The following is a 23,630-nucleotide window of genomic DNA, read 5'->3' as shown; positions in this document are numbered from 1 at the left end:
GAAGAGGAAATAACCAAATCAATACCATTCACAGTAGCCACCAAGAAGATAAAATACTTAGGAATAAATCTTACCAAAGATGTAAAAGACCTACACAAAGAAAACTACAAAGCTCTACTACAAGAAATTAAAAAGGACATACTTAAGTGGAAAAACATATCTTGCTCATGGATAGGAAGATTTAACATAGTAAAAATGTGTATTCTACCAAAAGCCATCTATACATACAATGCACTTCCGATCGAAATTCCAATGTCATTTTTTAAGGTGATAGAGAAACAAATCACCAACTTCATATGGAAGGGAAAGAAGCCTCGGATAAGCAAAGCATTACTGAAAAAGGAGAAGAAAGTGGGAGGCCTCACTCTACCTGATTTCAGAAGCTATTATACAGCCACAGTAGTCAAAACAGCCTGGTACTGGTACAACAACAGACACATAGACCAACGGAACAGAATTGAGAACCTAGATATAAATCCATCCACATATGAGCAGCTGATATTTGACAAAGGCCCAGTGTCAGTTAATTGGGGAAAAGATAGTCTTTTTAACAAATGGTCCTGGCATAACTGGATATCCATTTGCAAAAAAATGAAACAGGACCCATACCTCACACCATGCACAAAAACTAACTCCAAGTGGATCAAAGACCTAAACATAAAGACTAAAACGATAAAGATCATGGAAGAAAAAATAGGGACAACCCTAGGAGCCCTAATACAAGGCATAAACAGAATACAAAACATTACCAAAAATGACAAAGAGAAAGCCGATAACTGGGAGCTCCTAAAAATCAAACACCTATGCTCATCTAAAGACTTCACCAAAAGAGTAAAAAGACCACCTACAGACTGGGAAAGAATTTTCACCTATGACATCTCCGACCAGCGCCTGATCTCTAAAATCTACATGATTCTGTCAAAACTCAACCACAAAAAGACAAACAACCCAGTCAAGAAGTGGGCAAAGGATATGAACACACACTTCACTAAAGAAGATGATCAGGTAGCTAACAGATACATGAGGAAATGCTGTCGATCATTAGCTATTAGAGAAATGCAAATTAAAACTACGATGAGATTCCATCTCACTCCAACAAGGCTGGCATTAATCCAAAAAACACAAAATAATAAATGTTGGAGAGGCTGCGGAGAGATTGGAACTCTTATACACTGCTGGTGAGAATGTAAAATGGTACAACCACTTTGGAAATCTATCTGGCGTTATCTTAAACAGTTAGAAATAGAACTACCATACAACCCAGAAATCCCACTCCTTGGAATATACCCTAGAGAAACAAGAGCCTTCACACAAACAGATATATGCACACCCATGTTTACTGCAGCTCTGTTTAGAATAGCAAAAAGCTGGAAGCAACCCAGGTGTCCATCAACAGATGAACGGGTAAATAAATTGTGGTATATTTACACAACGGAATACTACGCATCAATAAAGAACAGTGAGGAATCTGTGAAACATTTCATAACATGGAGGAACCTGGAAGGCATTATGCTGAGCGAAATGAGTCAGAGGCAAGAAGGACAAATATTGTATAAGACCAGTATTATAAGATCTTGAGATACAGTATAAACTGAGAAGAACACATACTTTTGTGGTTACGAGGCGGGGAGGGAGGGAGGGTGGGAGAGGGTTATTTACTGATTAGTTAGCAGATAAGAACTGCTTTAGGTAAAGGGAAGGACAATACTCAAAACATGAAGGTCAGCTCAACTGGACTGGACTGGACCAAAAGCAAAGAAGTTTCCGGGATAAACTGAATGCTTCAAAGGTCAGCGGAGCAAGGGCAGGGGTTTGGGGACCATGGTTTAAGGGGACTTCTAAGTCAATTGGCAAAATAATTCTATTATGAAAACATTCTGCATCCCACTTTGAAATGTGGCGTCTGGGGTCTTAAATGCTAACAAGTGGCCATCTAAGCTGCATCAATTGGTCTCAACCCACCTGGAGCAAAGGAGAATGAAGAACACCAAGGTCACACGATAACTAAGAGCCCAAGAGACAGAAAGGGCCACATGAACCAGAGACCTACATCATCCTGAGACCAGAAGAACTAGTTGGTGCCCGGCCACAACCGATGACTGCCCTGACAGGGAGCACAACAGAGAACCCTTGAGGGAGCAGGAGATTAGTGGGATGCAGACCCCAAATTCTCACAAAAGACCAAACTTAATGGTCTGACTGAGACTAGAGGAATCCCGGCAGTCATGGTCCCCAAACCTTCTGTTGGCCCAGGACAGGAACCATTCCCGAAGACAACTCATCAGACATGAAAGGGACTGGACAGTGGGTAGGAGAGAGATGCTGATGAAGAGTGAGCTATTTGTATCAGGTGGACACTTGAGACTGTGTTGGCATCTCCTGTCTGGAGGGGGAATGGGAGGATAGAGAGAGTTGGAAGCTGGCAATAATGTCATGAAAGGAGAGACTGGAAGGGCTGACTCATTAGGGGGAGAGCAAGTGGGAGTATGGAGTAAGGTGTATATAAACTTATATGTGACAGTTTGACTTGATTTGTAAATGTTCACTTGAAGCTCAATAAAAGTTAAAAACAATAAAAAAAAAAAAAACTACAATGAGATACCATCTAGCCCCAACAAGGATAACATTAATCCAAAAATAAATGTTAGAGAGGTTGTAAAGAGACTGGAACACTTATACACTGCCATTGGGGACGTAAAATGGTACAACCACTTTGGAAATTGATTTGGCACTACCTTAAAAAGCTTTTAACTACCATACGATCCAGCAATCCCACTCCTTGGAATACATCCTGGAGAAATAACAGCCCTCACGTGAATAGATATATGCATATCCATGTTCATTGCAGCACTGCTCACAGTAGCAAAAAGATGGAAGCAATCTAGGTGCCCATCAACGGACAAATGGATAAAGAAATTATGGTATATTCACTCAATGGAATAGTAAAAAAAACACAATGATAAAGAACAATGGTGAATCCACGAAACATCTCATAACATTGGTGAATCTGGAAGACATTATGCTGAGTGAAATTAATCGCAAAAGGCCAAATACTGTTATGAGATCACTATTATAAGAACTCAAGAAAAGGTCCAAACACAGAAGAAAACATTCCTTGATGGTTACGAGGGTGGGGAAGGAGGGAGAGGGGTATTCACTAGCTAGATAGTAGACAAGAATTATCTTAGGTGAAGGGAAGGACAACACACAATACAGGGTAATTCAGCACAAGCGGATTAAACCAAAAGCTAAGAAGTTTCCTGAATACAACCAAACACTTTGAAAGACAGAGTAGCAGGGGCAGGGGTATGGGGACCATGGTTTCAGGGCACATCTAGGTCAACTGGCATAATAAAGTTTATTAAGAAAATGTTCTGCATTCCACTTTGGTGAGTGGCGTCTGGGGTCTTAACAGCTAGCAAGCAGCCATCTAAGATGCATCAGTTGGTCCCAATCCACCTGCAGCAAAGGAGAATGAAGAATACCAAAGACATAATGAAAATATGAGCCCAAGAGACAGAAAGGGGCACATAAACCAGAGACTACATCAACCTGAGACCAGAGAAACTAGATGGTGCCCAGCTACCACCAATGACCTCTGTGACAGGTTACACAATACAGAGACCCTGATGGAGCAGGAGAAAAGTGGGGTGCAGAACTCAAATTCTAGTAAAAAGACCAGACTTAATGGTCTGACTGGAGGGACCCCAAAAGACATGGCCCCTGGACTCTCTGTTAGCCCAAAACTAAAAGCATTCCTGAAGCCAACTCTTTAGACAAAGATTAGACTGGACTATAAGACATAAAATGATACTCGTGAGGAGTGTGCTTCTTAGCTCAAGTAGATACGTGAGACTAAATGGGCAGCAGCTGTCTAGAGGCAAGATGAGAAGGCAGAAAGGGATGGGAGCTGGTTGGATGGACATGGGAAATCCAGGATGGAAAGGAGGAGTGTGCTGTCACATTCTGGGGACAGCAACTAGGGTCACATAACAATGTGTGTATAAATTTTTCTGCAAGAAACTAACTTGAACTGTAAAATTCCTCTTAAAACACAATAAAAAAGGAAAAGCATTAATCTTAAAAAAAAAGAATATATAACATGATGAAATGAAAAAGTTTGATATACCACATACTGTGATGCCTGTGTGAACCCCTATTTTCCACCACCACCCCCCATCCGTGTGTGCTCCTAACCTATGTCAGGAGCATCCATTCTTCCACAACATGTCCCTGCACTCATTGGCCAAGACTGAGTAATCCTGCTGTAGGCACCTATCATCTGCTGAACCAATAGGAATATGAAAAATTTTCCCTACAATTTTGCCTTCGGAATAAATAGCTTCCATCCTTCGTCTGAACCAAAGATACCAAACTAGTTGCAGTCAATTCAACTCCAACTCATGGCTGCCCCATGTGTTTCAGGGCACTCCATAGGGTTTTTGTGGGTGTGACCTTTCAGAAGCAGATCACCGGCCTTCCTTCCAAGAGTCCTCTGGGTAGGTTCAAACTGCCTCGGTTAGTAGCTGTGATGGTTAAGTTTGTGTGTCAATTTGGCTGGGTCATGATTCTCAGTGGTTTGATAGTCGTTTGATGGTGTGATCACTTCCATGATGAGATTTGATATTATGTGATCACCTCTATCATGGGATCTGCTGTGAGTAGTCAATCAGTTGAAAGGGAGTTTCCTTGGGTGTGTGGCCTGCATTGAATATAAGTGGATATTCTAGCAAGGCTTGTGGGCTTTTGCTCGTTCTGGATCCTGCAGCTGACTCCTGTTCATCTCACCTCCAGTTCTTGGGACTTGAGCTAGCAGCTCACCTGCAATCTTGCCGGCCAATCTTGGGTTCAAAAGCCCCTGTGGCTATGTGAATCAGGAGAAACCTCTATCCTTACTCACGGACTTGGGACATTCCTATCTCTACAACTGCAGGAGCCATTTCCTTGATATAAATCTCTCTCTCTATATATAATTATATACTTTTCTGGTTTTGCTTCTCTAGAGAACCCAGCCTAAGACAGTAACCTAGCACCTAACCATTTGCTCTGTAAAGAAAAATACAAATTGTAAATATGAAGTTTTAATTCTCCCTGATGAAATAAGGAAAGAGGGTTTCCTCCTCCCCTGCTCTTTCAGAATTCCCTTTAGATAACTTGTAATGGTAGAATCTTTCTTTGTCTTTCGGAAATGTAAGTCAAGGATGCTTACTCAAGGACCTGGGAGACATCTCTCTGGAAATATAATTGTCAAAGAAGATCACACCCCAACCTCCCAGTTTTCTGGAAGAAAATCACCATAACTTCAGATACACTGTCAATAAAATATTAGGAAATTAGTAATTTTATCTTAAACATGAATGGTATGAGTTGTATCTACTCAGCTCCATTATGGATAAGATTTCTTTCTGTCTTTGCCATCTCTTTAGAGGATTGGCTGTGATGCATCACATACTGGTTTAATGCTTATTCAATAATAAAACTTTTATTTTTGGATTTTTTTTTTTAAATCTTAGCCGTCCTAGTGGGAGTGAAATAGTACCTTATTGAGGTTTTTATTTGCATCTTTCTGATGGCTAATAACACTGAGCATCTTTTCATGTGCTTGGTATCCATTTGAATATCATCTTTGATGAAATATCTGTTAAGTCCGTTGCCCATTTTATAATTGGGTTATTTGTCTTTTGGTTATTAAGTAGTCCAAGTTTTATATATATTTTTGTTGTTAGGTTCTTGTCAGATGTATGTTTTCTGAAAATATTCTCCCAGTTGTTAGCTTGTCTTTTCACTTTTTTGGTAAAGTCTTTTGAAAAACAAAACCCATAGAGTTTTCACTGGGTGATTTCCAGAAGTAGATCTCCGGGCCTTTCCTCCTGGTCTGTCTTAGTCTGGAGGCCGCACTAAAACCTCTACAACATCATGGCAGCATGCAAGTCACCACTGACCAATGGGTGACAGCTGTACATGAGGTACATGCACTGCCCAGGAATTGTACTTGTGTCTCACACACGGAAGGTGGGGATTCCACCACTGCAATCAGACCACCTGGAAGCATCCACCAACTACTTTTGAGAGCTTCACTGTCCAAAGGCCACTTCACTTGTGCTCAGAGCATCTCTGTCACCTTCTTCCACTCTGTTGTTACCACCCTGCAGTCACCACCTTGCCCTACTCCTCCATCCTCTCCTGATGGACCCCAAAAGCTGGCCACTCTCATGGAGCAGAGTGCTTTAGGTTGATTACAGCAAACACATTTTTATACATTAAAAATATTTATTCTCTGCAGCCAATTAAGCTATGTCTTTCCCTGTGGGATCTGGTGTGCAATGGCTGCAAATAGCAGCCTCATAGGTAGTGTACGCAACCTGTGGCAAGTATGGGTTACCTAAAGGACCTTGGAGACAGCCCTTTCCTGCTCTTTCATGCCTCTGACCTTGCTATTCTCTGCTGTCCCTAATCTAGGCTCTAAACAGGTATGTGAGGTGCCTTTGGAAAACACCAGAGTGCAGTGGCCAGAGTCCACACTGGCCAAGTCATCATGCCCATCCGCACAAAGCTTCAAAACAAGGAGCATGTGATTGAGGCCCTACACAGGGCTAAGTTCAAGTTCCCTGGGCGACAGCAGAGCTACTTCTCCAAGAAGTGGAGCTTTACCAAGTTTAATGCTGATGAGTTTGCAGACATGTGGCTGAAAAGGGCCTCATCGCAGATGGCTGGGGAGTCAAATACTTTCCCAATCATGGCCCCCTGGACAAGTGGTGGGCCTTACATTCATGAGGGCCTTGGCAGCACTGCCCCACCTGACCAGTACCCACCAATAAATTGACCTTCCTCTTTCCATGTTGCCCACCAATAAATTGAACTTCTTGTCTAAAAAAATTTTTTATTCTGCTTTTAAGACATGTCAGGTAAAACATGGAAAAAAAAATTAATGATAGAGATAATAGAATTTAAAAAAGGAGTCAGAAAAAAAAAAGGATGTGTGTGGCACGTAGGGAAAAAGGAGGGAAGACACACACATGCATTCACAAGCACCTATAATCTATCTAGGAATAGGTCACAAATATGTCTCTCAGCTTTGTAGCAGTCAAAGCAGTGAAGAAGACGGCGTTTGTGACATTATTTATATTGCTAAAAGAAACATTCTAGTCCCTCAGAGGAGGTATACCTGTATCCAAACCTGCTGCTGTAGAGTCAATTCTGACTCATAGTGACCCTCTAGGACAGAGTAAAGCTACTCCATAGGGATTCCAAGGAACGGCTGGTGGATTCAAACTTCTGACCTTTTGGTTAGCATCTGAGATCTTAGCCCTGTATCACCAGGGTTCAGAGGAGGTAAAGCGCTTCTTAAAACTACAATTATTCAGGTTAACTGTCTAGTGAGACACGGCATATTATTAACCATATTTGTCCTAAGGCACCCAAGGCCCAAGGAGGTTAATTTAATTGATCAAAGATTCACAAATATTAAGTGGTAGAGCCCTAGAATCAAATTATGGACTTCTGTTTCCAGGTCCAGGGAATTTTTCATTCTTACACAGAACACACTGGCAAAAATACAACACAGGATGAAAAAGGTCCTAAAATGAAACAATTCTTGAATTAATAAGAGGAGGTCTTTTCAAATGCAGAAATAAATGTGCGGGCATTTGGAAAGATGAGAGGGCAACCAAGTGCACTCATACAGAGAGAGAGAGAGGAATTCCCTGGAGATTTGGGGTTTATTCTGTTACCTTCTCAACATCTCCCAGTTTTGAAGAGCCCTGAGATGCTAAACAGGAGCTCACAGTTCCCTCTCTTGGTTAAATTTTTCTCACAATTAGGAAACTCTCTTTACTCTTAAACACAGTGAGGATAAAGCTTTATTACATTGCAAATTATACTCTCCAGAGAGAACATAGACCTCCACTAGAAGCTTACTACTAGACCAAAATGGAATGTACGTGTGTGTGCACAACGCGATCGCATGCGTGCGAGTGTGGGGGTCATAAGAAATGTATCATTTAGATGTGCAATTATTGATTCTCCAAGAAATTTAAACACTAAATGGTTTTACCATATAATTGGTTTTACCGTTCTCTGTATGCGTCGGCTCTGCTGACTAAAAAAATCTAAAATCTTTCAAGAGGGCCAGGGGCTGAATCGACTGTAGTACAGCCACACAGTGGCATACTATGCAAACATAAAAGAAGAAAGGAATTTCTCTATATGGAGTGATCTCCAAGACATAGTATGTGAAAAAAGAAAGATGGAGAATATTTTATATATTATGCTACCGTTTATGTAAGAAACTGAAAGATGTATACAAACGCATATGCATTTGCCTCTGCTAACCAAAGGTGGTTTTCACTGGCTAATGCTTTTCAGAAGTAGGCTGCCGGGTTCTTCTTCCTAGTCTGTCTTAGTCTGGAAGCTCAGCTGAAACCTGTCTTCCATAGGTGAACCTGCTGGTATCTGAATACTGGTGGCATAGCTTCCAGCATCACAGCAACACGCAAGCCCCCACAGTACGACAAACGGAAGGCAGGCAGGTGGGCGGGCAGGCAGGCAGGCAGGCAGGCAGGCAGGAAGGACCAAGATAGATGTCAGAGGAGACTCTGAAACTTGCTGTCGAATGTCGAGCAGCTAAAGCAAAAGGAAGAATTGATGAAGTAAAAGAACTGAACAGAAGATTTCAAAGGGCATCTCGAGAAGACAAAGTAAAGTATTATAATGACATGTGCAAAGAGCTGGAGATGGAAAACCAAAAGGGAAGAACACACACAGCGTTTCTCAAGCTGAAAGAACTGAAGAAAAAATTCAAGCCTCGAGTTTCAATAGTGAAGGTTTCTATGGGGAAAATATTAAACGACACAGGAAGCTTCAAAACAAGATGGAAGGAATACATAGTTATTATATCAAAAAGAAGTAGTCGATGTTCAACCATTTCAAGAGGTGGCGTATGAACAGGAACCAATGGTGCTGAAGGAAGAAGTCCAAGCTGCTCTGAAGGCATTGGTAAAAAACAAGGCTCTAGGAATTGATGAAATATCAATTGAGATGTTTCAACAAACAGATGCAGCACTAGAGGTGCTCACTCGTCTATGCCAAGAAATATGGAAGACAGCTTCCCGGCCAACTGATTGGAAGAGATCTATATTTATGCCTATTCCCAAGAAAGGTGATTCAACCGAATGTGGAAATTATAGAACAATATCATTAATATCACATGCAAGCAAAATTTTGCTGAAGATCATTCAAAAACGAACAGCTGCAGCAGTATATCGACAGAGAACTGCCAGAAATTCAGGCCAGTTTCAGAAGATGACATGGAACCAGGGTATCATTGCTGATGTCAGATGGATGCTGGCTGAAAGCAGAGAATACCAGTAGGATGTTTACCTGCGTTTTATTGACTATGCAAAGACATTCAGTTGTGTGAATCATAACAAATTATGGATAACATTGTGAAGAATGGGAATTCCAGAACACTTAATTCTGCTCATGAGTAACCTTTACATAGATCAAGAGGCAGTTGTTTGGACAGAACAAGGGGATATTGATTGGTTTAAAGTCAGGAAAGGTGTGCATCAGGGTTGTATTCTTTCATACCTATTTAATTTGTATGCTGAGCAAATAATCCAAGAAGCTGGACTATATGAAGAAGAACAGGGCATCAGGATTGGAGGAAGACTCATTAACAATCTGTGTTATGCAGATGACACAATCTTGTTTGCTGAAAGTGAAGAGGACTTGAAGCATTTACTAATGAAAATCAAAGACCACAGCCTTCAGTATGCATTACACCTCAACATAAAGAAAACAAATCCTCACAACTGGACCAATGAGCAACACCATGATAAACGGAGAAAAGATTGAAGTTGTCAAGGATTTCATTTTACTTGGATCCACAATCAACAGCCATGGAAGCAGCAGTCAAGAAATCAAAAGATGCGTTGCATTGGGTAAATCTGCTGCAAATGACCTCTTCAAAGTGTTGAAGAGCAAAGATGTCACCTTGAAGACTAAGGTGTGCCTGACCCAAACCATGGTATTTGCAATTGCATCATATGCATGTGAAAGCTGGACAATGAATAAGGAAACCGAAGAAGAATTGATGCCTTTGAATTGCGGTGTTGGCGAAGAATATTGAATATACCATGGCCTGCCAAAAGAACGAACAAATCTGTCTTGGAAGAAGTGCGGCCAGAATGCTCCTTAGAGGCAAGGATGGCGAGACTGCGTCTTACATACTTTGGACATGTTGTCAGGAGGAATCAGTCCCTGGAGAAGGATATCATGCTTGGCAGAGTACAGGGTCAGAGGAAAAGAGGAAGACCCTCAATGAGATGGATTGACACAGTGGCTGCAACAATGAGCTCAAGCATAACAACGATTGTAAGGATGGTGCAGGGCCGGGCAGTGTTTCGTTTTGTTGTGCATAGGGTCACTATGAATCGGAACCGACTCGACGGCACCTAACAACAACAACAACCAAAGGTGGGTAGTTCAAACCTGCCAGCTACTCCATGGGAGAACAATTGTGGCCGTCTGCTTCCATGAAGGTTAGTCTGTTGCCATCAAGTCAATTCCAAGTCACTGTGGCCCTAGGACAGAGTAGAACTGTCCCATAGGGTTACCAAGGCTGTAATCTTAACAGAAGCAGACTGCCACATCTTTCTCCTGCAGAGCCCCTGTTGGATTTGAAACACTGACCTTTCAGTTAGCAATCAAGCATTTAACCACCATGCCACCAGGGCTCCTTCCCTGAAGATGAAGATTACATCCTTGGAAACCCTGTGGGGCCATTCTACGGTGTCCTATAGGGTCACTATGAGTTAAAATTGACTCAATGGCAATGGGATGTTAAAAGTAAAAATAATCAAAGGATAAATAAAATTTTATAAGAGTTAGCTATAGGTGAGGCAAGGAAAAAGTGCAGAAAAATATGCTAAACTTCTTTGTATTTGTTATTGAAAATATGTAAATATGTTACTAAATTATAAAACCAAAGGTACATTTTTAAAAAAGAAATCCACATAGAATGCAAAATGGTGGAGTCAAATGTAAAAAAGTAGTTTGGCAGTTCCAGAAAAAGTTAAAAGTTAGAATTACCATACTGCCCAGTAATTCCACTCCTAGGTATGTACCAAGAAGAACTGAAAGCAGCAACTCAAACAGACATACGTACACCACTGTTCACGGCAGCATTATTCACAATAGCCAAAAGGTGGAAACACCCAAGTGCTCATCAGCAGATGAATGGATAAACAAATTTTGGTATATGCATACAGTGGAGTAGTATTCACCCATAAAGAGAAATGAAGTTCCAATACATGTTATGATATGGATGAAACTTGAAGAAAAACAAAAAAGCAATCCATACCAGGGATGGGAAGTAGCAACAGAGGGAGAGTCATGGCTTGGAGACACTGACTTTCTGTTAAGGTTAATGGAAAAATTTGGAAAAGGACAGTGGTAATGGCTGCACAACAGGATGAATGTAATTAATGACGCTGAATGTAAAAAAAAGCTGAAATGGCAAATGTTTTGTTATATACATTTTTACCACAAAATAAATAAATAAAAGTGATCCATATACACATGCTGAAATGCCTAAGGATTAACTGCACTAATGTCCGCACCGTGCCTTGTTATGCAAAAACAACAAATATAAATTGATGGATGGAAGGATGAATAGATAAATGATAACGCAAATACCGTCAAAATATAGAATCTAGGTGGTAGGCATATGAGTGTTTCTTATGTAATTCTTATAACTTTTCTGTATGTTTGAAATATTCATAATAAAATGTTGAGATGAAAAGAACAAAAAGCGATTCCTAAAAAGTAAATCAAAATGAGACAAATCAAAATATGCGTGGCACAGAGGAAAAACCGTATAGAGAAGAACTATTCCAAATGATTTTAACACACTGTAATTTGAATCTACATCTTTAGTGGGATATATCCTAAGGCCAAAAAAACAGGAGGGAAAAAAAAAACCTTAAAACTCTGCTCGGTAACTTTTCTGTAGATTTTTTTGTTTGTTGATGTTATCTGAGACAGTGGTTTGTGTGTTGTGGAATAGATTACAGGAATAATGATATTGGTTATACTGAGAAAAGAAATGATCAATTTGGGAGTGTCAAAGAGTAATAAAAACTCTGTTAAATTAAAGCAAGGAGATTTATTGAAGGTTCAACAACAGTCTGGACTGGGGAAAAGGCCTGATTTTACAATATTTTCAAAATGGTGAAGCTGCGGAGATCTTTTAAAGAGTGAGAACAAAGAACTTGAAGTGTATTATTTTGATTGGACATTACAAACTTGGATTACACAAGGCAGGGTTACTGGATGTGGGAGCTAGGAGGACGGAAGTTTACAGGAACATTTCTCTCTTAGAGATAACTTTCTTAAGTGAAATTTTTCTTGTCAATAGTTGCCTAGGAGACCTAGATACAAGTCAGCATCAAGGCCTTCTTCCTGAGACAGTGTTTTAGGAATGGTCTTGAGAGCTCCTGGGAAACAGTTTGTTATTCTCTCGGCTTAACCACAGAGAAGGAGAAAACCTTGTTTTAGTTTACATTTAGTTACAGGCGTTAAAGGAGAAGTCAGGTGTTCGCATATGTTAAAAGAAAGGCAAGATGGAGTAGGGCCCCAAACTTTAAAGCAGCCATGTTTACTTTAGTCAAGTGCCTCAGTATAGTTGCTCTTACATACGAGAAAAGAGATACAGATGTAAGATCTGTCAAAAACCTAAAGGTGCAGAGAAACACCAAAAACTAGTGTGACAGAATACATTTACTGTGAGTAGATATGACTAGTATTGGGCAGGGTCCATCCGAACATACCTGGGAGGCGATCCGATCTGAAGAGGGGAGAGAAAAAGGGGTTACATAGATCATTGCCACATTAATTTCTCAGGAGATAGTATCAGAACACATGCAGAGTTCCAGGGTAGGTGGTTGGAGAAACAGAGCCACTAAGGACATGCCATACATTTCCCAGTCAGACCTGGGGGTTCCTGCTGCTGGAAACTGGCTGCACATTGATAATTCTCTAAAAAAGCACAATGTCTAAGGCAAAATATTCTCCTCTAAAATGCTTTCTAGCTATTATTTGACTTGAAGGTGCCTTTAGGAAAAGTTTCTTAGAGCCTCAAGGTTCAGAAGGACACCGATGGGCAGATGGCCTGAGTAGGTCATGCCAATCCTGTGAACCCAGGTATCTGAATTCCAGGAAAATTAAAATGGTTTGTCAGATCAAAGTGGTTAAGTAAACATCCTATAGACCTGAATCTGTAGGATGAACTCATGACATGTTTTACCTTTAACATGCACACCAACATCAACTTCTTGGTTTTAACATTCTGCTAGAGTTAGATACGATGTCACCATTGGGGAAAGTTGGGTGACGGGTACACCCTTCAATGGACTCTGCATTATTTTTGCAGCTTCCCGTGAGTCTACAATTACTTGAAATATAAGAAAAAAATTTACATTTACAAAACTTTGAAATTTAGAAACCGAAGTGTTATGTTATTTATGTTGTAGTAAGGCAAACTGTGAATCACGATGGACTGAGTAGACCCTTGGAGACCCATGAGAAGATGCAAAAATCAGTGGACCATTCACAACAAAGGATGGACTTCTAGTGTCTGAATCCTTTCTCCATGAACATGATTGGAAGTAGCTGAAAAATAATCTCAGAAAACAAGAGTACACTTTTTATATAGTGGTCAGAACATTTAGAAGTATATTCTCTTTCCATATCATTCTGTGGATTAGTAAAAGAGTCAGGAGTGAATTGCCTGCTGCATCGGTGGGGAAACAAGGAACAGGGAAATGAAGATACTGAGTTTGTGCCTCACAGAAAGGAAAGTACTTCCTGGGATTGAGTGCCAGATCACTCAACTGAAGAATTCCAAACACACAATAGACACCAGGGATCAACTAGGTCAGTTCAGCCTAGGTGTATATTAAAATCAGCTGAGGATTCCTTTTTACTATGGAGGCTGGGGCCCAGTCCTAGAGATGTATTTAATTAGTCTGGGGTGAGGCTAGTTAGCATTATTTTTTTTTTTAACCTCCCTAGTTGATTTTAATGTGCGGTCAGGGCTGAGATCCACTAATCTGTTCCAGTACACTTGTTTATCAACTGAGGAAACCGTTGACTCCTAGAGGTGAAGTGGCTTATCATAGCTAGTCAGTAGCTCCAAGACCTGGTCCTAGATTCTGGAAATGAAGTCACAGGCTACTGCTGAAGTTTCATTTTTCTAAAAGTTGTTTTCTCCCAGTTTCCATTTTTCTTCCTATTTGTAACCACACACCCACCTCCCCACCCCCCCACACCCCCACACACGTGGTTGGCTGTTTCCTCCTTAATGCTGCTCTATCCTGTATGGCTTGTGGGTTGTTTATGCCAAGGACACATTGGGCAAGATTCTGAATACCTAATCAGCCTGAGCCAGAGCCCCACAGAACCAGAAGCACTGCCAAATTCACAGCAACAAGATTCTCTCTCTCTGTTGGCTGTTTCCTCTCTCCTTAATGCTGCTCTATCCTGCGTTGCCAAATTCACAGCAACAAGATTCCCCATTCGTCTGCTCCTCTGCATGCTGTATGGGGCGTTAGAAAATTACGAACCCACTTTTTCTTTGCACGAAAATTCCAAAGTCACCTTGAAACTGCCCCAAAAGAGATATTTCTAACTGGTTTATTTCAGCTTTGCTCATAGCCTGAACATTATCTGGGAACGTAGATAAACCTGTATTATTCGTTCAAAAATTTTTATCTGTATAGAATCTCCTCACTTGCTCATGTCTCTGTGGAAAAGCATGGTTAACAACAGAATAACATGTTACGTTTGAAGGACACCAGATGTTAGCACATGCATTTTCTCTGTTCCAATTATTAAGAAAATATTAAGATGCACTAAAAGGTATCTCCTAGCTCCCAAGCCTCTGCAAAGCCAAGTAGACCCCTCTCAGAGGAATTAGTACATCCATAAAACTGCTTTTCACCGGCTTCCTCCCAATCACTTTTGAAACGCTTAGGATATATCCCAAAGCAGAATAAAGCCATCACTGGTTAGGTTTCATTTCCGGCTTTAGTCTCACTTTCTACTCCTGGTTTCCTTCTTATGTTTGCAACACACCCTCTTATGTTTCCTGTTTACCCCTGTTATATGTCCCTATATGTCCCTATACTGGGACTTATATTCGTCCGAAAATTCACGAGAGAGACCAGATCTCAGAGAAGTCCAGCAGATTGAACTAAACACTGCAGAACTGCTGCCTAATTCGTAGCAACCATGGAGTAAGTGTTTCTCTGCTTCTGTCATCATCTCTGGAGTTTTTTGGAGGAAAAAAAATGTTAATGCTATCTCAACAGACTTGGTCTCAGCCAGTTCAAGTTTCCTAACTTCTATTTCAGCATTTGCTTCTGGATAGAATATGTGTGTTTGTGTTAAAATGTTTTATTAATTCAAGGATTTTAATTTTTGTTAGCATCTCCCTGAAGAAGGTTACCTCCTGCTACAGCCTAAAGAAGGGGAGAGAACTAGGAAAAGAGTTTGGCAGAAAGTGAGAAAATACTCCCAACTTCCATAATCTTTTTTCAGTCACACCTCATGTCTGTCTGACTGAGGGAGGGAGTGGTCGGCCAGTCAGGGCAGAGACAGTGCTTTCTGCTGGTTCCTCGCCATGTTGAAAAAGTAGGACCCACTGGGCTCTGTAAGCTGCAGTCCTGGGGTTTCCCAGAAGTCTTACGGGAAAATATCGTGGGGATGTGGTGGGAAGGGCTCTAGCCTAGAGAACAGGGCCTTCCTCTGTAGGCCTCTGGTCTCACTCTCTGCACTGCAGGCCTCCTATGTCCCTCCTTAGTCTATGTCCCTCCTCAGTCAGCTGGATTTAAGATTAGTTGCATCTGCACACACCTCTTCCCCCAGAGAAGCCGGGCTGTCTTCAGAGCCTGATATCCTCCTGTCCAGGGAGCTTGGCGGGATTCAGTGCTCGGGACATCAGCATCTTCCTTACTGAACAGCCTCCTGTGGGAATTTCTAGATTGTCCAAATTGAATCTTGATGCAAATAACCGCTGATATCAGCAGATAAGAATCCATTGATTAGTAACGGCCTACAAATTTGTCCTCAGTGCTCCAGTGGGAAAAATTCTGAAGTGGGCAAAAGTTCAGGCCTATGATGAACTCCCTCCTCTCTTTGGCCATAAACTGATGAAGCAGGTTGTCAAAGATCATTAAAATAATAATAATAGCAATTATCACTTCCCAAATCCCTATTAGGTGCCAGCCTATCTTCTAAAAAATATTATATAGATTATTATATTTAATGCTTGCAACAAACCTATGAGGCAGATACTCATATTATCCTTATTTTGCAACAAGGAATCTTAGATTTAGAAAAGTTAACATCACACAGATAAAAAAGTGGTAGAATTTCAATGACAGTATATTTAATCTTCAAACTAATGTTTCTCAAAAGATAAAAGTGAGTGCACATGACACAATTTCAGATGGCACATTAATTAGCTTTTATGTCTGAATGCTTTTGTATTTATTTGAAGATGTATTAGAAAAATAGGCGTATAATTTGTAGACTTTCTATTCAGGGTTGTAATAAAATTTTTATTGTCATAAAATACACACAAGATAAAATTTACCATTTTAACAAATTTAAAGTGTATAATTCAGTGGCATTTAGTACATTTACAATGTTGTGTAATCATCAGCACTGTCTAGTTCCAGAACATTTTTTTTAAACGTATACAAACATATTTATTCACATGATGTTCAATCAAAGAGGACAAGTTAGTGAGGTTGCAAATGAAGAGACAGCCCAGAGATTTACCTGTGAGGCATGTTAGTCCAAAAGGGCCACACAGTGGACATGTGATTCCAACTGACCAACCAGTTGCTATCGTATCAGCAGATTCATAGAGACCCCACGGGTGTCAGAGTACAGCTGTGCTCTATGGGGTTTTCAACAACTGATTTTCAGAAGTAGATGCCAGGTCTGTCTTCTGAGGTGGCTCCAGGTAGACTGGAACCTCCAACTATTCAGTTTCAGCCAAGTTAATGTGTGTACCACAAATATCAGGGTTGGTTTTTTGTTTTTGTTTTTTTTAACCTAAGCACTATAGACATTTGGGCCACTGCTTGAAGGCTTAGGCCAGGGAATGGTAACCATGTCAAAGTAAAACTACAAAGGTACAGGAACATTCAACCGTGACAAGTTAACGCAATTGAAATTTGCGATTATCCCTTGCAGAAAGTTTCTGTTAGTTTATTGCATTTACTTTATTCTTAATTTATTTCTATCAGTTTGAGGGCATGATTTTGTTCAAACACATCAGCTGCTCCAAGGGAGAAAGATGTTTGGCAGTCAGCTTCAGTGACCACTAGTACCAGTTGCCGTCGAGCAGATTCCAACTCACAGTGACCCTATAGGACAAAGTAGAACTGCCACCATAGGGTTTCCAAGGCTGTAATCGTTACCGAAGCTGACTGCCACATCTTTCTCCTGCAGAGTGGCTGGTGGATTTGAACCACCAACTTTTCAGTTAGTTCCTGAGCTCTTAAGAACTGCACTACCAAGGCTCCTTCCCCTAAAGATTACAGCCTCAAAAACCCTATAGGGCAGTTCCACCCTGTCCGATAGGGTCGCTATAGTTGGAATCGACTCACCAGCAACAAGCTTTTTTCAGGTTTTATCAGCTATTTATATTTGCTCTTCCATAAATTACCTATTCATATGGATTTCTCCTGGTCTGTTGAGTTTTTATTACCAATTTGCATAAATACTTTATATATTGCAGAATGTGAACCTTCACCATCTATATTACAAATATTTCCTACAGTCTTACTATTTTTCTGTTTAACTTGCTTAGAGCACCTTTGCCATAAATAAAATTTAAAAATTTTTTAATAATCATATATCTATTGTCTCCCAGATCATCTTCTAATATTTTTATTGTTTTATTTTGCATTTAAGTTATTTATTTTGGGTCAAAGGTGGGATAATTATTCATTGAGATTGTGCTCCACCCTCTTACTCCCTCTTTCCCATAGAAATGACTACTGTAACTGAGATGGTAGCAGCAGACTGCCATCCATGGGCCACATTTTTACTCATTGAAAAGGTAACTCTGGCTCTCTTGGATATGCAGAGTGTTGTCTTCTTTTTGGGTTCCTTTCCCCGATGCCGAAGGCCTGTTGAGGCTCAGCCTTCCCTTCTCTGAGGGAAATCCACAATTCTTAAGTGTCTCCCCAAAGACAAGCTAGATAAACTCAAGATGAAACAGATCAAATGCACCCCCACATTCCCCAATCCAACTCTTTATCATTTGAAACCTGGGTTTAGCCTGACTCTGCATTCCAGAAGTCATTATCAGTATTGAGAAATAGGAAGTTCTCCTCCTCTTACATAATAAAAGATATTGCCTCACTTACAAACCAAGTTGCAAAGAGGAAAAGAAGAAACATCACCTTTTTCCCCACACTACCTAACACAGACACACAGCCATACTCAGACACACACACATGCACAGACACATACATGCATCTTCAAGCACAATTATTATTCTCGTTTCTCTTGATACCACTTTAGTGATAGGAGTGGAATGAGTTATACTAATATGTGGTAAAGAACTTCTATATCCAGAAAAATGGAGCAGACATACTATTCCCTATTCCTCCTAATAAAAAAAAAAAAATAATAAGTATAGCTAAATCCTTATACATTAAATATAAAACAAACATAAGAATACTCTGAATGGTGGAGGAGAGAAGGCAAACCAGCTACAAAACTTGGGACTCTTGCGATGACATGACCGTAAGCTTGTGGGCTTTCTTTTAGCCTCATATACCTTAGACTGAGTGCTGGAGAAGCCAGCAACGTGGAAATGCCATCAGGCAGAGACAGAAAAGTCTAAACTAAGCCCACCCTTTCCAGTCAGAGGACCAGAAAAGTGGCAGCCTATCAAGATGGAAAACTTTTAAACAACAGCTACTCTACTCCAGCCAAACAGGACAGAAACAAAACTGTGGCCCTATCCTGAACCCCACCAGCAATGGTTGAGTGGAGAGTCTAGACTTCCACCCTTGCTAGTATATAAGGAGGCATCCCATCTCCTCCCTACTGCCACATAGGTTGGTGTCAGAGAAAGCTATGTAGGGAGCCAGCACTTTAATCTCTGCCAAGTAGTATGAGGTTCCCCCTTACTGGAGACCACCCAGGGAGTTGCACATCAATATCCACCTGGTGGTAATGAAGTATGCCTTCTCCTCTCCACCCAAGTGATATCAGAGAAGCCTAGTGGACAATCAGGACTGTCATCACTGTCCAGTGATAATGAGGCCACCCTGCCACCTTCAATCAGTGGAGGTTGCATAGGCAGGGGTAATAAGGCACCACTGCCCCTCCTAGCCAAGATGGTATCAACCAAAGCCTACTGTGGAGCCTGAACTCCCAACCCCCCTCCAACATTAATAAAAAGCATCTCCCCCTCCCAACTGTCAATGATAGCTAAGTGGGTAACTTCAACTTCCACTCCCATTTGGCAGTAATGAAGTAATATCCAACCTCCCCCTGGTGGGTAAGGATGGAGAAAAACTGGACCACCCATACAGTGCTGGTGGGAATGTAAAATGGTGCAGCTATTTTGGAAAACATTTTTTTCAATTTCTTTAAAAAATAAATACACACTTAACATAAAAACAAAAAACAAACCTGTTGGCATTGAATCAGCTCTGACTCAAGGTAACCTCACGTGTTCTAGAGTAACACTGAGATCCATAGGGTTTTCTTGGCTATAATCATTAGGAAAGCAGATCACTAGACCTTCTTCTGTGGCACTGCTGGGTGGGGTCAAACAGCCAAACCTTTTGGTTAATAGTCCAGTGCCAACCATTTCCACCACACTTAACATATGATCTACCAATCGCACTCCTGGGCGTTTATGCCAGAAAAGCGAAAATTTCTTTCCACACAAAAACCTGTACACAATTATTCATATTAGCTTTACTTATAATAGGCCAAAACTGTAAATAACGAAAAATGTCCTACAGTAGGTGAATGGTTAAACTGTGGTATATCCATATAAACTACTGAATAGTACTCAACAATAAAAAAGAATGAACAGTTGATAAACTCAACAACTTGGATGGATCTCAAGGATATCATGATGAGTGAAAAAATAATAATCTCAAAAGATCACATCCTCTATGATCCCATTATTTATAGTCTCAAAATAACAAAAAATGTAGAGATGAACAAAGTGGTTCGGAAGTGGTTGTCAGAGGGTGTGTGAAGGGGAGAAATGGGTGTGACTAAAAAGGGGTACCAAGAGGGGGAGATATTTATGGTGATGGAGGAGCTCTGTATCTTGATTGAGGTGATGGTCCCATGGACTTATACATGTGATAAAACGACATACAGGAATACATACACATCTATATATTATCAATAATACATCTAAATGAAGACCATCTAATTAAGACAATATATAATTAAGACCATCTAAAACAGATAATATTTAATCACACTTTTTAAAACTTTTTTATTTTGAAAGAATTATAAATTTATAGAACATTGCAGAGATAATACAGAGGTCCAGTGTAACCTTCACTTTGCTTTTATCAATGGTCATAATGTGTTGCATAATCAACAGGCTAAGGCCCTGAGGTTAATAACGTTTCCCAGGTTCTGCATTTCTAACTGCTCTCTGTCCCAGTTACATTAATAACAAAACAGTAAACATTTACATAGTACATAATAGACTCTAAGTGCTTTACAAATATAGTCTTATTGACCCTCACCAAATCGAATGCAGTGAGTACTATTATTATCCTCATTTCACGGATGTGTCTCAATCACAGAGAGGTTGCTTGGCTAGAAAGTGTAGCAGCCAGTCCATGAAGTCAAGTGGACTGCACTCAAAGTTGATGCAGATCTTAGAAATAGAGGGACTCTAATGAATATTGAAGCAGGTGTGCTCCTTGTAAGGACTACAATATGAAGGATTTTATCTGACTTCTGTCTATTAGCTGTGCCTCACCTAACAAAAAAAAAAAAAAAACTGCTCTTGTTTTCACAGTAAGAATGCTGATGATGAGCACTGGATCAAGGAGAGGCTGAAGCAATTGAGATGCCACTTTACATGGGCGTTGCTAATTGCAGACACTGAAATGCCTGATTTAGAAAACAGGATCTTGGAGGAGATTGAGTTCCTAGACACCAAATACAATGTGGGCATTAACAACCTATTGGCCTATGTGAAACACCTGCAAGGCCACAATGAAGCCGCCCTGGAGAGCTTGAAAAAGGCTGAAGAATTAATCCAGCAAGAACATGCCAACCAATCTGATTTGAGAAGTCTGGTTACCTGGGGCAACTATGCCTGGGTGTATTACCACATGGGAAGACTGGCAGAAGCCCAGATTTACCTGGACAAGGTGGAGAATACTTGCAAGAGAGGTGTAAATCCCTCCCACTATAGGATGGAGTGTCCTGAGATGGACTGTGAGGAAGGATGGGCCTTGCTGAAGTGTGGAGGACAGAATTATGAACGGGCCAAGGCCTGCTTTGAAAAGGCTCTGGAAGTGGACCCTGAAAACCCTGAATTCAGCACTGGGTATGCAATTACTGTCTATCGCCTGGATGACTTCGCCATAGAAACACAGAGAAAGGGGTATTCTCTGCAGCCCCTAAGGCAGGCTGTCAAGCTAAATCCGGAAGATGTACATATTAAGGTCCTTCTTGCCCTGAAGCTTCAGGATGCAGGACAAGAAGCTGAAGGAGAAAAGTACATTGAAGAAGCACTGGCCAGCACATCCTCCCAGACCTATGTCTTTCGACATGTGGGCAGATTTTACCGAAGAAAAGGCTCTCTGGATAAAGCTCTCCAGTTCTTTAAGAAGGCCTTGCAGGCAACACCTGCCTCTGTCTTCCTGCATCACCAGATAGGGCTTTGCTACAGGGCACAAGTGATCCAAATAAAGACAGCTATAAGCAAGCAGCCTAGAAGGCAGGATAGAGAAAATATCAACAGAATTATAACATTAGCCATACCTCATTTGGAATTTGCTGTGGAACAAAAGCCCACATTTGCTATTGCTTATGTACACCTGGCGAGTATGTATATAGAAGCAGGAGACTACAGAAAAGCCGAAGACGCTTATCAAAAAGCATTATCCATCAAACCACTGGAAGAACTACACGAGCAAGAGATACATCATCACTATGGCCGATTTCAGGAATTTCAGAGGAAATCTGAAATCGATGCGATTACCCAGTATTTAAAAGCAATAAAAATAGAAAAGGCGTCATTTCCAAGGAATAAAAGTATCGAATCTTTGGAGAAACTGGCTTCAAAGAAACTTCAAAGAGATCCATCAGATGTGGAAAGCTTGAGCCTCCTTGGGTTCATCCACAAATTGAAAGGAGACATGAATGAAGCCCTGAAGTACTACGAGAGGGCCCTGAGGCTGACTGGTAATTTGAACCCCATGTTTTGAAAGAGAGGTCACCACTACTTGTTTGGAAACCCTGGTGGCATGGTGGTTAAGTGCTACAGCTGCTAACCAAAAGGTCGGCAGTTCTAACCCACCAGGTGCTCCTTGGATACCCTGTGGGGCAGTTCTACTCTGTCCTGTAGGGTCGCTAAGATTCAGAATTGACTCAACAGCAATGGTTTTGGTTTTTTTTTTTTGGATTACTCATTTAATGTGTTTGTAACTAAATATGACAAATATTCTTTCCTGTTGCTGCCTTCAAAGTACGTAAAACGTGGTGAAATGAAAAATAGTTTGATATACCACATCCTGTGCACATCCTGTGCTACCTGCCTTGTAGGGTAATGCTATTCAGCTATATGCATCCCCTCCCTAATGGAATCAGCTTTGCTCTTCCCCGAACAAGAAGGAAAACATCTGGGCCTGGACGTGAAGTCCCTGGGAACACTGACTACCCAAAGGATGTGGGAGAAAAACAATGAGCCTTGGTCCCAACTGGAGTGGTATATGAGCTTGGGTCCTTTGCTAGGTGGTTGCAGAAAATACTCCAGCTGGCTGCCACTGGAGAGCAGCTGCTTGCCTGTGTCACTAAGTCTCCCTGAATAAACGTTATGAATCTGGAAAGGGCTATGTGTCAGTTCTTCGGATTATCTGCCAGGACGCACAGTGAGGGTCTTTCCTTGCTGGGGCTGTCCCCGACAGCTGAGTCCCTACATTTCCCCTCTATCCATGTGAGCTCTTAAGGTATATCAGGAGCGTCCACTCTTCCACACCATGTCCCTGCACTCACTGGCCAAGACTATTAACCCTGTTTTAGGCACCCATCATCTGCTAGACAAATAGGGATAGGAAAAGTTTTCCCTGCAATTTTGCCTGTGGAACAAACAGCTTCCATCCTCAATCTAGATGATCTCCTGAACCAAAAATATCAAACTAGTTGCAGTCAACACCAACTCACAGCTGCCCCATAAGGTGTTTGGTTATACATAGCAGCCTCAGGAGCTACTCTTTTTTTTTTTTCTCTCATTTGCAAATATATTTATCACACAACCTTTGCCAATTCAACTTTTACAGGTATACAACTTATTGACAGCAATTACAATAATTGCCTGTGACATGACC

General features: G+C 40.9%; 1 protein-coding gene and 1 non-coding gene across 3 annotated transcripts in view; both read left to right on the top strand.

The window, feature by feature from the left end:
• Positions 1-23,144, top strand: part of LOC100655724 (interferon-induced protein with tetratricopeptide repeats 1) — a 40,482-nt gene extending 17,338 nt beyond the window's left edge. The window contains exons 1-2 of one of the 2 annotated variants that reach the window (XM_010589124.3): positions 15,173-15,296; positions 21,092-23,144. In XM_010589124.3, the coding sequence (XP_010587426.3) occupies positions 15,292-15,296; positions 21,092-22,511 (1,425 nt within the window). In that variant the 5' untranslated portion in view covers positions 15,173-15,291 and the 3' untranslated portion in view covers positions 22,512-23,144. Of the gene's footprint in view, positions 1-15,172; positions 15,297-21,091 lie in introns of those variants that run through there. The other variant, XM_023546938.2, reaches the window with a different exon arrangement.
• LOC111750385 (small nucleolar RNA SNORA70) lies at positions 6,278-6,404 on the top strand. The gene has a single exon (XR_002785527.1). It is a non-coding gene; the product is annotated as a small nucleolar RNA SNORA70 (small nucleolar RNA).
• Positions 23,145-23,630: the final 486 nt, after the last annotated feature.

This window comes from Loxodonta africana, chromosome 16 (assembly GCF_030014295.1).
Source record: "Loxodonta africana isolate mLoxAfr1 chromosome 16, mLoxAfr1.hap2, whole genome shotgun sequence".
Classification (NCBI taxonomy): domain Eukaryota; kingdom Metazoa; phylum Chordata; class Mammalia; order Proboscidea; family Elephantidae; genus Loxodonta; species Loxodonta africana.
The sequence above is the reverse complement of the archived record's forward strand: the minus strand, read 5'-3'. Positions and strand labels throughout refer to the sequence as shown.